At 31.2% G+C, this 12,430-nt stretch overlaps 2 protein-coding genes across 2 annotated transcripts; one reads left to right on the top strand and one right to left on the bottom strand.

Moving 5' to 3' along the window:
• Positions 1-1,558: 1,558 nt before the first annotated feature.
• Positions 1,559-4,702, top strand: LOC112744742 (F-box protein CPR1-like). Its single transcript, XM_025794450.3, has 2 exons — positions 1,559-2,570; positions 4,138-4,702. Exons 1-2 carry the CDS (start codon positions 1,772-1,774, stop codon positions 4,353-4,355), a joined length of 1,017 nt encoding a protein of 338 aa, XP_025650235.1. The 5' UTR covers positions 1,559-1,771; the 3' UTR covers positions 4,356-4,702.
• A 3,917-nt stretch (positions 4,703-8,619) lies between these two features.
• LOC112743415 (F-box protein CPR1-like) lies at positions 8,620-10,676 on the bottom strand. The gene is made up of 2 exons (XM_072236235.1): positions 9,357-10,676; positions 8,620-8,959 (listed from the first exon to the last, which is right to left on the bottom strand). Coding segments are annotated over exons 1-2 (1,194 nt in total). The 5' UTR covers positions 10,550-10,676; the 3' UTR covers positions 8,620-8,958.
• Between the last annotated feature and the right edge of the window lie 1,754 nt (positions 10,677-12,430).

Here is a 12,430-nt window from a genome sequence, read left to right as displayed (position 1 = left end):
CACTTACTTTTGGCATTTCACTCTAATCCCATTTTTCTTAGTTTGGAGAATCTTCCATTAATAATGGAGGACATTGTCACTCCTTCAAGAGTGACAAGTTGGAGGGTTTGGAGACTCGGCAAATAATCTTTTCCTGATGTGTCAGGTGGAATGGTTTTACTAGCCACGCATAACATCCTTTCAAGATGTCTCAATTTCTTGAGCCTCCATATTCCATGAGGGAGGTTATAATGGGAAGCAAGCTCAACAATTAAAGTCTCTAGATTCGGAAAGTTGCAGATTGGACCAGGATGATCCTCTTTTGGACAGTCTACACCCCGATTGAGTCTCAAGTATCTTAAATGAATGCACATACTCATATCCTTGTGTATAAGCTTTTGCAATTTTTAAGATTGTGTTACAAATTTTGCATTCTAAACTATGTTGTGGGATGTGAACACTATAACAGTCTTGTATCTCTATTTCTTTCATTTGGTTGTTTAACAGCTAAAGATTAGGTAAAAAATGTTGTAATGTTAGAATAACCATATCTGCCACATATCTTTTTTATAGAATTATTTTTAATTTTATATCATAAAAATTACTCTTACGCTATTATAAGAAAGAAAGTTAATTTTATATTATTCAGTGTAATGGACATTACTTTTTGAGATTTATAATAGCTTAAGTATCAAGTTATACAAAATTTAAGATGTTTTATTTTACTAATTATATAGATAAAATATACACTTTTCTTTTTAATCTTGCTCATTGTTAATACGATTAATTTTAAGTATTTAAAGCTTCTTAAGGCAGATTTGTTGCGCACAAAATATAGTGGAATAGAAGACAATTTAAGCTTCTCACTGTGTATATAAATATATATTCTTTTACCTCATTTTTAATATGTATTTTATATGTTGATATGTATTTTATGTAGATAAATAATTTAATAATTAATTTTCAATATACATTTAACATAATTATTATTATATTATATTTTAAAAAAATAATATATCTAAAATAAAGTGACAATTACATTTTTAATAATATTAATTTTAGACTAATTAGACCTTAAACAAAATATTAATTAGATACTTTAAAATAATAAATAATAGACATGTATATTTTTCTGTTAATGAATAATATAAAATATTGTCAATATATTTTATTATTTATAGTGGTGCATGTCTCGTTACTGTTACATAAGTAGAAAAACGATATAATTTTGAACGGTAAAACATTTATTATCTCTTAAATTTTCATATACCATTTATCAACTATTCTATATTTATAATAAATCCTATGTAAAGTTTTTCCAAAAATTATAATCTACATAATTATTTTTTATAGATAGACACATTTAAATAATTAACAATACATATAAATATCAATATTAAATTTTAATTAATAAAATGATAAAAGAACATCATGTATTTATTATTTATTATTCAAAAAATTAAATTAATATATATCTTTTAAGATTAATTAGTTTAAAGTCAAAATCTTCCTAATTATCACTTTATTCATATATCTAACATAAGAGTTTAAATAACTAGAAAATAATTTATCCTTTTATATTCTTAAAAACAAATCTTTTTAATTATTACCCATAACCATAAGTTTACAAAATAACAATTTGGGGTTTAATACTTTCTAAGTTTATCAAATAATCCCTTGTGTTCAGAAGCAGATTCAAATCCCCTGTTGTACCAGTCACCACAAAAAAAATCCCCTGTTGTACCAACGCAGAAACCCTAAACAAAAGAACAAAGCTGAAGAGAGATCGATCATGGAGGAGAAGAAGCAGAAGAGCATCAACGAAATCCTCCCTGTAGAGCTGATTCAGAGAATCTTACTGAGGATTCCGGTCAAACATCTCGGCCGCCTCAAGTGCGTTTCGAAGCTTTGGTACTCTCTCATTTCCGATCCAGACTTTGCGGAATCGCATCTTCACCTCTCTCTCGCACCCACCCATGGGTACCTCTTCAAAAAAGACTCCACGGAAGCATTCCTTGTTCACCTAGAAGAAGTATTTAATGGCGACAATTACGAAGTAAAAGAGGTATCTTTCCCTTTCAAGAAGCAGCCACCTTCTGAGTTTCGTATCAGGGGGTCCTGCAGAGGGTTTGTTCTCTTAAGCCGAGAGCCACATTTTTTTGTAGTATGGAACCCACTCACCGGATTCAGCAAAAGAATATCTTACTCTTGTATGGTTCCTCGTAATATGGGAAGGTACTTTCATTTTCTCGATCATGCGATTCTGTATGGATTTGGTTACGATGCGTCACGGGATGACTACTTAGTTGTTGTAGCTTGGCAGCATGGTGGCTGCCAACGCTTAGATTGCTTGTCCTTGAGAGCCAATTCATGGATTAGTCTCGATGCTGCACTCCCCAAACCATTGGGTCTTACGGAGTGGCGATCTCGTGGGTTGTTCTTGAATGGCTCTATTCATTGGTTTGCTTCCTCTCATGTGAAACATTACTATGAAGCTCTTCTTGTATTTGATTTGAAGGAAAGAAGTTTCTTAAAGATATCTTTGCCTGAACAACCCATAATGCGTGGTCCTACCACATTTGTCATACTCGGTGGGTGCCTAGCCTTGTATTTTCATGACTATGTTGAACGTAAAACACACATATGGGTGATGAAAGAATACAAAGTGCAATCATCTTGGACTTTGTATGTGATTCCTTGTTTAGAGTTTGAGCCTCTATGCTTATCCAATGGTAGTGACATTATTGCAGTATATCCTATTCTATCTATTCCGGCTAGATCATTAAAGTTTGCCAAATATAATATCAGAGAAGAGCTGCTCCAACATTTTACATGTCCCTCTCATATTCGGCACTATTCTTACAACTATTGTTACACTGTATATACAGAGAGTCTCTTACTGCTCCCTAGTGATAGTAAGCATAAGAATAAGAAGAACAATCATGTTATTTAACTATTTTGTTATGCTTTGCACTACATTATTCCTGCTAGTTTTTATTACTTTGTGATTAATGTACAAGTACTGAGCAAGATGCATTGTGCATCAAGTTGCATTCAGATATGAGTTTGGACTACCCATGGTGAAACTTGACATATCAAATGCTTGGGGGATTATTAATCATTGCCTTACTTTCTAAAGTCTAGTCTTGTGGTGAGGTTTTAGGGTTTAGCTCCTTTTCATTTCTAAGGACCATGAAAATCTTATACATGCTTCGTTATTTCTAAGGCTGTGACCTTTACCCTTACTTTCTACTTAGCTTTGGCAACGCCATAAATAATTTTAGCTGATGTGTATCCTTATAATGTTAGGCACATTAGAATGAAATTAACTCATAAGATTTATCTTAATGCCATTTAAGTAATCAATATGTGACTGATAAAACTGTTAATCAAAAAAGTATTGATATTGATGTAGAGGCAGTGGTGCTTACCTGAAGTAGGTGGTCCGAAAGGACGAGTATTTATTAAGTGGCAAAAACTATTTTGGTGGTCAATCCACTATTAAGTTCTTAATGTACACTTCTTGGCCTGTCTGCTTCTTTGAAACAACAGAATTGTTCTTGATGAGCTTGCTGTCTAGTTTTTTGTTGTTCTTATTCTCATTCTTCCAAAAAGTTGTTCTTGATCAGACTGCTATCTAACAGTTACTAGAATTTTATCTTATATTCTTACATCAACCTGGTACTTAAACTAATATGTAAAAGAAAAAGTTCAATCGAAAACACAGAGATCAAAGTAGAGCAACAAAAATTATTTCAAAATCTGTTTAATGCAAACTCAATATAGAATTGAATAAAATAGATTAACATTAAACTGCTACAAAAGCAAATTGAATCTAACAGTCACTTTAATGGTGATTGTAGTAAAATGTGACGCGTTTTACCATATTAAAAAGCAAATTATGTTTACTACATAAAAAAGAATGGTCAAATTCAATAGTAGATTAAAAAAGAAAAAAGGATAAGGAAGCTATAACTATGCTGTATGCCAGTGGGAACAAGTTATCGGTAGTTTTTAATTTGGTGGTATAGGACACGACAATAATCATAACTTGTATGAATTTACTTATTTTAGAACCAGCAATATAGGGATGCTTTTCTTGCCTTTGTTCAGTGAAAATCAATATAGCAAAGTAACCTTGAAATTCGTCTGTGTCAGATGAAGCACTTCAAGATTTGGAAAGCTTCCAGCAGCAAGGCAAAGAGAGCCAGCGCTATCCACCCCTGGTGAAGTTACTTTTAGAACACGAAGTTATTCTCACCAAACCTAAACTCCAACATATGGGTGATGAAAGAGTACAAAGTGCACTCCTCTTGGACTTTGTATGCGTTTCCTTGTTTACGCTCTCAGCCTCTATGCTTATCCAATGGGAGTGACGTTATTGCACTAGATTCTACTTCGGTATTTACATCATTAAGGCTAGCCAAATATAGTATCAGAGAAGAGCTGCTCCAATATTTTAGTTGTCCTCCTTATCTTCGACACTATGCTTACAGCTATGTAAGTTGTGTATATACAGAGTCTCTCTTGATGCTCCCTAGTGATAGTAAGCATAAAGATAAGAAGAACAATAATGTTATGTAACTATTCTGCAATGCTTTGCACAACATTATTCCTACTAGTTTTTATTACTTTATGATTAATGTAAAAGTACTGAGCAAGATGCATTGTGCATCAAGTTGCATTCAGATCTGAGTTTTGACTATCCATGGTGAAATTTGATTTATCAAATGCTTGGGGGATTATTAATCACTGGCTTACTTTCTAAAGTCTAGTCTTGTGGTGAGGTTTTAGTGTTTAGCTCTTTCAGCATGCTTCGTTAATGTCTGATTGCTATAGATAGACATCAGGTTTGGCATGCAACACCATAAATAATTTTTAGCTTATGCATATCCTTGTAATATTAGGTACATCAAAATGAAATTTAACTCATAAGATTTATCCTAATGTCATACAAGTAATCAACACGTGACTGATAAAAACGTTAGTCAAAATGTTTTGGTAATTAACCAAAGAATTGATGTAGAGGAAGAGGTGCTTACCTGAACTAGGTGTTTACCAAAGGACAAATATATAACCTAATTTAGTAAATCGACTCTCCTCAAACAGAGAAGTTGTAAAGATACGTAGGCTTAAATACATAAACATAGCGACACTTCAAAACATAATGGAAATATTTGGTAACCAAAGAAAATCAGTCAAAAACAACCACAAATTGCCTTATTTAGCATTCATTAATTGTTACGAGTTACGACAATTAATAAATGCTAAATAAGACAAGTTCTAGCTGGTTTTTTTTTGTCTCCCTAGCGTTTCCTAAAACATAAAGGAACCTCACAACACCATCATGCAGGGCACTCGCCAAGGCATGTATGTAAGAGAAATCTCATTAAAAAAATTCTTATAGAAAAAAAATAGAAACAAGAGTATTCCAGAGATATAAAAGTGCATCATACCTAAAACTAAAAGGCTAAAAGCCTAAAACCAAACACTACCATTATATCCAAGTCCAAACCTCACAATAACCAAAATAGAACAGCTCTCCAGTTAACTCTCTCGCATGTCCCACCTAAAAATATCACCCTTCAATCCTTCAAACCTGTAACATCCTGGGCTTGTGAGTTGTGACTTGTGACAACACTAGTTTGGTGGTCAATCCACTATTAAGTACTTAATGTACACTTCTTGGCCTATGTGCTTCTTTGAAACCACAGATTTGTTCTTGACAAGCTTGCTGTCTAGTTTTTTGTTGTTCTTATTCTCATTCTTCCTTTGAAACCAAAAAATTGTTCTTGATCAGATTGCTATTTAACAGTTACTAGAATTTTATCTTATATTCTTACATCAACCTATTACTTAAACTAATAAGTAAAAGAAACGTTCAATCAAAAACAAATAGATCAAACTAGAGCAACAATAAATATTTCATCTATTTAATGCAAACTCAAAATAGAAGTGAATAAAGTAGATTAACATTAAACTGCTATAAAAGCAAATTGAATCTAACAGTCACTTTAATGGTGATTGTAGTAAAATGCGACACGTTTTACCATATTAAAAAGCAAATTATGTTTACTACATAAAAAAGAATGGTCAAATTCAATAGTAGATTAAAAAAGAAAAGAGGATATAGGACACGACAATAATCATAACTTGTATGAATTTACTTATTTTAGAACCAGCAATATAGGGATGCTTTTCTTGCCTTTGTTCAGCGAAAATCAATAGCAAAGTAACCCATTAACTCCAACACCGGATTTGATATTCCTGTATCTTGGTAATATTGGAAGGAAATTCGCGTGCTTTTAATGGCAATTCCTTAAACTCCACTAATTCGAGTTTTTTCTAGATTTTTTAGGTGATGCAAGCCTTGTATAGTTCATGCTCTGTCTACTTACTTTTATATCAAACCCAATTTTCTTAGCATGGGGAATCTTCCATTAACAACGCAGGACATCGTCAATCCTTCTTCAAGAGTGACAAGTTGGAGAGTTTGAAGATTCGGCAAACAGTCTTCTCCTGACGTGTCTGGTGGAACCGACTTACTTGTCATTACTTACATCGTTGAAGATATTCTCAAAGCCCACCATATCTTCCTCAACGACTTTATCTTGCTTCTGATTGGATCTAGCACCTTCCATTCCTTCAAATTCACCTTCATTAATGCAATATTTCTTAATCTTAAATCCACGTAACACTTGATTATTTAGGAAAGGAAAAGTCTAGGGGGACAACAACTTTGTTAAATTCCGGCCAGCATGTAACCAACAAAGAAAAGTGAGTCATTGGATGAAATTTCACATCCATCTCACACCATTAAAACCATCATTGATGGTTACTTGATGGCTATAAATCACAAAGTTGCTAGCCCCTAGCATTCTTCTTTAGGAAATTGTCATCTCTTGTTGTTATAAGAATTCTACTACCAGGACAAAACCAATCACCTCCTCCTGCCAATGAATCCAATTGTTCTGTACTATCAACATCGTCAAGAACTAGAAGGATTCTTTTATTGTGGAGACTTTGTTTTTTATAATTAAGAAGATCCTTTTAAGGTGCTTCGCAACTTATATTTTTTGTGCACACCCATCTCATACAAAAGTATGTTTTGTAGATTTTCTAGGCCATCAGCACTTCTTGATTTTTCAGAGACTTTATCAAGAAAACTCGCAGCTTCAAATTGATGCTGAAACTTGTTAAACAACTCCCAAACAAATGTGGTCTTGTTACCATCTCCATAAATGACCAGCATGCAAATGGTATTGTCAAATTCCATATTCCAAAGTGATTCCACCGCTTCAAGGTGAGAATCAAAACCAATTGGATGCTTAATATATAGTGGTTCAGGAGGAAGCTTTTGCGAGACCTCTTGAATAATATTCTTGATAATCTCACTTTCATAGCTGCAAGAACACACCACTCCATTGCAATGACCATTCTATTTTAAATGCAATAATAATAAATGGAAGAAAATTGTTGCAAATGTTTAAATCTTGTTATGAAGCTATGAATAGAAAAGTTATCAATAAAAGATTTTTCTGAATTTTTTTTAAAAAAAATCTAAATATATAGAATAAAATCTTAGCAGGAAAACAACTTGAATAAATTCTTTTGAAAGAAGAGCTTAACGTATAAGGATTTTTATTAATCGCATCTTATAAATAAGTTATTTTGTGTTTGGATTTTTAGTTATACAATTACTTATTTTAAAGTTGTAACATTTTGATAAATAATTCAATAACTTGTTATAACTAACTATAAAAATAATAGCAAGCTATATAAAAATAAAATTATAAGTGAAAAAAATAAAATTAAAACTACGATTTCATATCACACACAATAATGTTAAATACAAATTTAATAATAAAAATAGAGTGATAAAATGATAAAAAAATAACTGAAAGAAATATATGAAGTAAGTGATTCAGATGGAACATTATTTTAAAATGGTGTTGGAAGGTCAATATTTTTAGCAGATAAATCATTACGTGAAAATAGTGGTGGAGAGCCAATACTTCCAACAGATAGAACATTGCGTGAAAATGATGGTGGAATGTCAGTGTTTCTAACAGATGAAATCTTGCATACAAATGGTGATAGAGGGTCACGATTTCCAGCAGAAACAGAAAACATTTTCACAGAGTGAAAAATAAAAGTATATTTTTTCATTTTAAAGTCAATTTTTTTAAGAAAATAGAATGACTTATCGAAAAGGAGAAATAATATATTTCTACTTTTTTTAAAAGCTGTGAATTAACTTTTCAAAAAATTAAAAGCTTTTTTCAAATAATACCAAACACACATTCTGTAACTTTTGATAATTCAAAAAAAAAACTTCTGCTGTTATTTTGGAATTGCTAATCCAAATCTGACCCTTCCTTCTTTTAGTCTTTTGTTTTCAAAGTAATTTGAAATTCCAAGCTTAAAAAAATTTTTAACCTTTTTTATTTCATAAAAAATATCTTTAGAAAGTAAGATAGCGATTAATAATCCCCAAAGTATTTGATAAATCAAGTTTGAACATGGATAGTCAGAAGTCACATCTGAATGCAACAAGATGTATAATGTATCTTGCTCGGTTACATCAATTACAAAATAGTAATAAAAACTAGCAGAAATAATGAAATTTAGATTTTTTAAATTTTGAATTTTATTTTAAAGAATAAACTAGACAACATCCAGTACTGCATACAAAATTCATAAATCTCCTGTCATTTCTAGCATTATCATCAATAACCAAAAGGATCACTGCCAATCTATTTTTTGTAGCTGAGAAACATGATCTCAACACCTACTTTCTTATTATTGAAAATCCTGTCATTACGTTCCAATCAGATGTTTCAAATCATTGCAAAGAATTCAGTCAACTACATCTTCTATTCTTGTTTTCGAATGTGCATGTCCGTCCAACTCTCAATTCTCTCATAATTCCAAGAATAGACCAAACTCTACCAAAAGACCTCAACCAAGTGCACCACATCTGCCATATTAGTTCACATAAAAGAAATAAATGATGAATAGATTCTATTTCCTTCTTGCAAAATACACATATATTATCACCTGAATAATAACATCTAATCTACTAAACTTTTTTTTTTGTATTAACTCTACCAACTAGCACAAACCATCCAAAAAACTTAATTTGCAGAGGTACCACTCCTCTCCAAATTGAACTTGTGAAATTAGTTCATTACCATTTATTTTATAGGTAAATACAAAAAAAAACATAACAGAAAAAATATTTAATAGTAAGAGATTTCATTCTATTTTCTAAAATAAAAAACTAAAATTTAAAAAATTCAAATTCGGAATAATGTGGTGTGAAGCATAGCAGAAGAGCTAAATAACATTATTGTTCTTCTTATCCTTATGCTTACTATATATCACTAGGGAGTAGCAAGAGACTCTCTGTATAAACAGTGCAACTTGCAAAGAAGTATGCATCTTGTTGAAGATGAGGACATGTAAAATGTTGGAGCAGCTCTTCTCTGATATTATATTTGGCAAACTTTAATGGTCCAGATATCGGAGTAGGATCTAGTGCCATAATATCACTACCATTGGATAAGTATAGAGGATGAAACTTTAAACAAGGAATCTCATACAAAGTCCAAGATGAGTTCACTTTGTATTCTTTCATCACCCATATGCGTGTTTTAAATTCAACAGCATAGTCCTGATAATACAAGGCTAGGCACCCTCCTAGTATGACAATTGTGGCAGGACCATGCATTATGAGTTGCTCGGGCAAAGATATCTCTGAGAAACTTCTTTCCTTCAAATCAAATATAAGAAGACTTTCATTGTAATGTTCTTGAAGAGAGTAAGATAACCAATGAATAGAGCCATTCAAGAACAACCCAGGAGATTGCCGCTTCATATAACCCAATGATTCGGGGAGTGCAGCATCAAGATTAATCCATGAATTGGTTCTCAAGGACAAGCAATCTAAGTGTTGGCAGTCACCATCCTGCGAAGCTACAACAACTAAGTAGTCATCCCGTGACGCATCATAACCAAATCCATACAGACGCGCATCACGGGAAAAATTTAAGCGCCTGAGCTTACTACGATGAACCAGACAAGAGTAAGATATTCTTTTTCTGAATCCGGTGAGTGGATTCCATACTACAAAAAAATATGGCTGTCGGTTTAAGAGAACAAACCCTCTGCAAGATCCCATGACACAAAACTTAGAAGGTGGCTTCTTCTTGAAAGGGAAAGATACCTCTTTCACTTGGTAATTATCGCCATTAAATACTTCTTCTAGGTGAACAAGGAAAGCTTCCGTGGAGTCTCTTAGGTGAATAAGGAGGCATGGGTGGGTGGGTGCGAGAGAGAGGTGAAGATGCGATTCCGCAAAGTCTGGATCGGAAATTAGAGAGCACCAGAGTTTAGAAACGCACCTGAGGCGAGCGAGATGCCTAATCGGCACCCGCAGTAGGATTCTGTGAATTAGGTCAAGAGGGAGGATGTCGTGAATGCTCTTACTCTTGTCATTTTTCTTCTTCTCCATGGTGGATTCCTCTTTTGCTTTGTTCACTGTGTGCTTCAGCCTCTTTTTGTCCATGTTTGGATTGCTGAGCTATTCGCAATTCATATACCAATTCACTCAACCCTGGACTTCAAATTGCTTTGAAAACATAAAACTAGCTAATGGAAGGTAAGGGAAGGGAAGGGAAGGGTTTTTGGATTGACTATTCCAAAAAATGATCTTATTTATTTTATCTTTTTTTTAATTAAATAGAAAAAATTATTTCAGCGATGAACTTTTTAAGAAACCTTTTTAAATATTAAAAATATTTAGTTTTATTTAGATTGAGAAAAAAGAACCTTTTAAATTAAATTATATAAAACGACATGTGTAAAAAGAAAACTTGCATCATTTCAATTCTTTTAAAGCTTTTAACTTATATTCATAATTTTACCGGGATATGATATTTTTGTTGCAATTATACATGGCTAAAAAAAATCTTATTACAATTGTCAATGTGAACGAAACAAAGAAAGAGAAGTTTTAGAATTAGAATAAAAATAAAACTCATCATTGATCACAAATAATAAGAAAATAAAGTTTCAAAATTAAATTTGAAAAAAATAAAAATATATATGTAAAAAATGTGTTATATATTAGTGGAATTTAGTATTGGAAAGTGTTTTTTTTTTCTAAATTTAAATAATGATGAGACTAAAAAACTTTGAGAAATTGTGAAAATATAAATGTGGAGAGAAATTAAAATTTGGAAGTAAATGAAAATTTAGAGGAATAATTAAATCTTTAGATGAAAAATTAGAATTAAGGATATATACATTTTTTTTCAATCGATAATTTTCAGAACACAGCTTAACAAAATTTTTTTATAAAAAAAAGATAAATTTGCTATTATGTAGAAGTGAAGTTGACTATTGAAATTGTTTCTATTATATATTAATAAACTATTATGTAAAGGTGTCAATTATTAATCGCTTAAAGATTTAAAAAGAAAAAAAGTGTTTTAATTAATACAATTTTAAAAATGCATTCAACTTTGATAGTCCTAATCTATTTTATTATTCCATGTATTTCTTACAAAACTCTGCAAAGTTCAATTTAAATAAAGAAAACACAAAAAATAAATCATAATAATTTGCCATCCAATAATAAATTGAACAGATCTTACTATTCAAATAGAGGTATTTGTGAAGATTCTATTTTCTGATATAAGTAATACTTAGAAGAAGTCTATATATATTCTGATAAAAATATGTAAGTCATCTTATTTGATTGTGTTTTAGATATAGAAAGCAAAGATTTAAAATTGAGAGTCTATCATGAAATTGATGCTTGTTGACAATATGATGGCTATGCAGACAAAAGTTGGCCCCATTCATACTCATTCAACTTTTATACTTTAGCAAATTATATGATAAGTGTTTGATGCGTATTTATGAGCAAGTGTTATTTTTCATAACAAAAGGCATTGAACTTGTCTACCAACATTGTGATTAAATTTCCATTTGCAAGCTATGAATTTTTATACAACAAAGTATTTCATTTCAAAATCAAATACTATATGTTTTCTTAATTCTTTTCTGTCTTTTTTCATTTTCTCATAAAAAATAAAATAATAAATTATAGATTAATCTTCCATCTAGATATAATTAGACATTTTGTTCATTGTAGCTACAACTTCATTTACTTTAAAAGGTATTGAGTTTAAAAAAAATAACAAAAAGTTAATTAATGATCACTAAATATTATTTTTAAGTTAAAAATAACAAAAAGTTAATTAATGATCACTAACAAATTTTATGTAGAGTATAATTTGAATCACCTTATAATTTAAGAGTACTATAAATATTTGTAATATCCTAATGACTTAGGACATTAAAAAAACACTCTACATAGTCAATAATAATTTAGTGCGAAAGAACAAAGAAGTACTTCATTAAAGAAAATAAGAGTGGATAA

Source organism: Arachis hypogaea, chromosome 4 (assembly GCF_003086295.3).
Source record: "Arachis hypogaea cultivar Tifrunner chromosome 4, arahy.Tifrunner.gnm2.J5K5, whole genome shotgun sequence".
NCBI lineage: Eukaryota > Viridiplantae > Streptophyta > Magnoliopsida > Fabales > Fabaceae > Arachis > Arachis hypogaea.
Note: the sequence above shows the minus strand (reverse complement) of the source record. Positions and strands in the feature narration are given on the sequence as shown.

Bases quoted from the DNA above. Each gene is read 5' to 3' on its own strand.
- LOC112744742 (XM_025794450.3), top strand. From the start codon at position 1,772: ATGGAGGAGAAGAAGCAGAAGAGCATCAACGAAATCCTCCCTGTAGAG. The intron at 2,571-4,137 runs GTGGGTGCCTAG...CGTCTGTGTCAG, and splicing joins TACCACATTTGTCATACTCG to ATGAAGCACTTCAAGATTTG.
- LOC112743415 (XM_072236235.1), bottom strand. From the start codon at position 10,549: ATGGACAAAAAGAGGCTGAAGCACACAGTGAACAAAGCAAAAGAGGAA.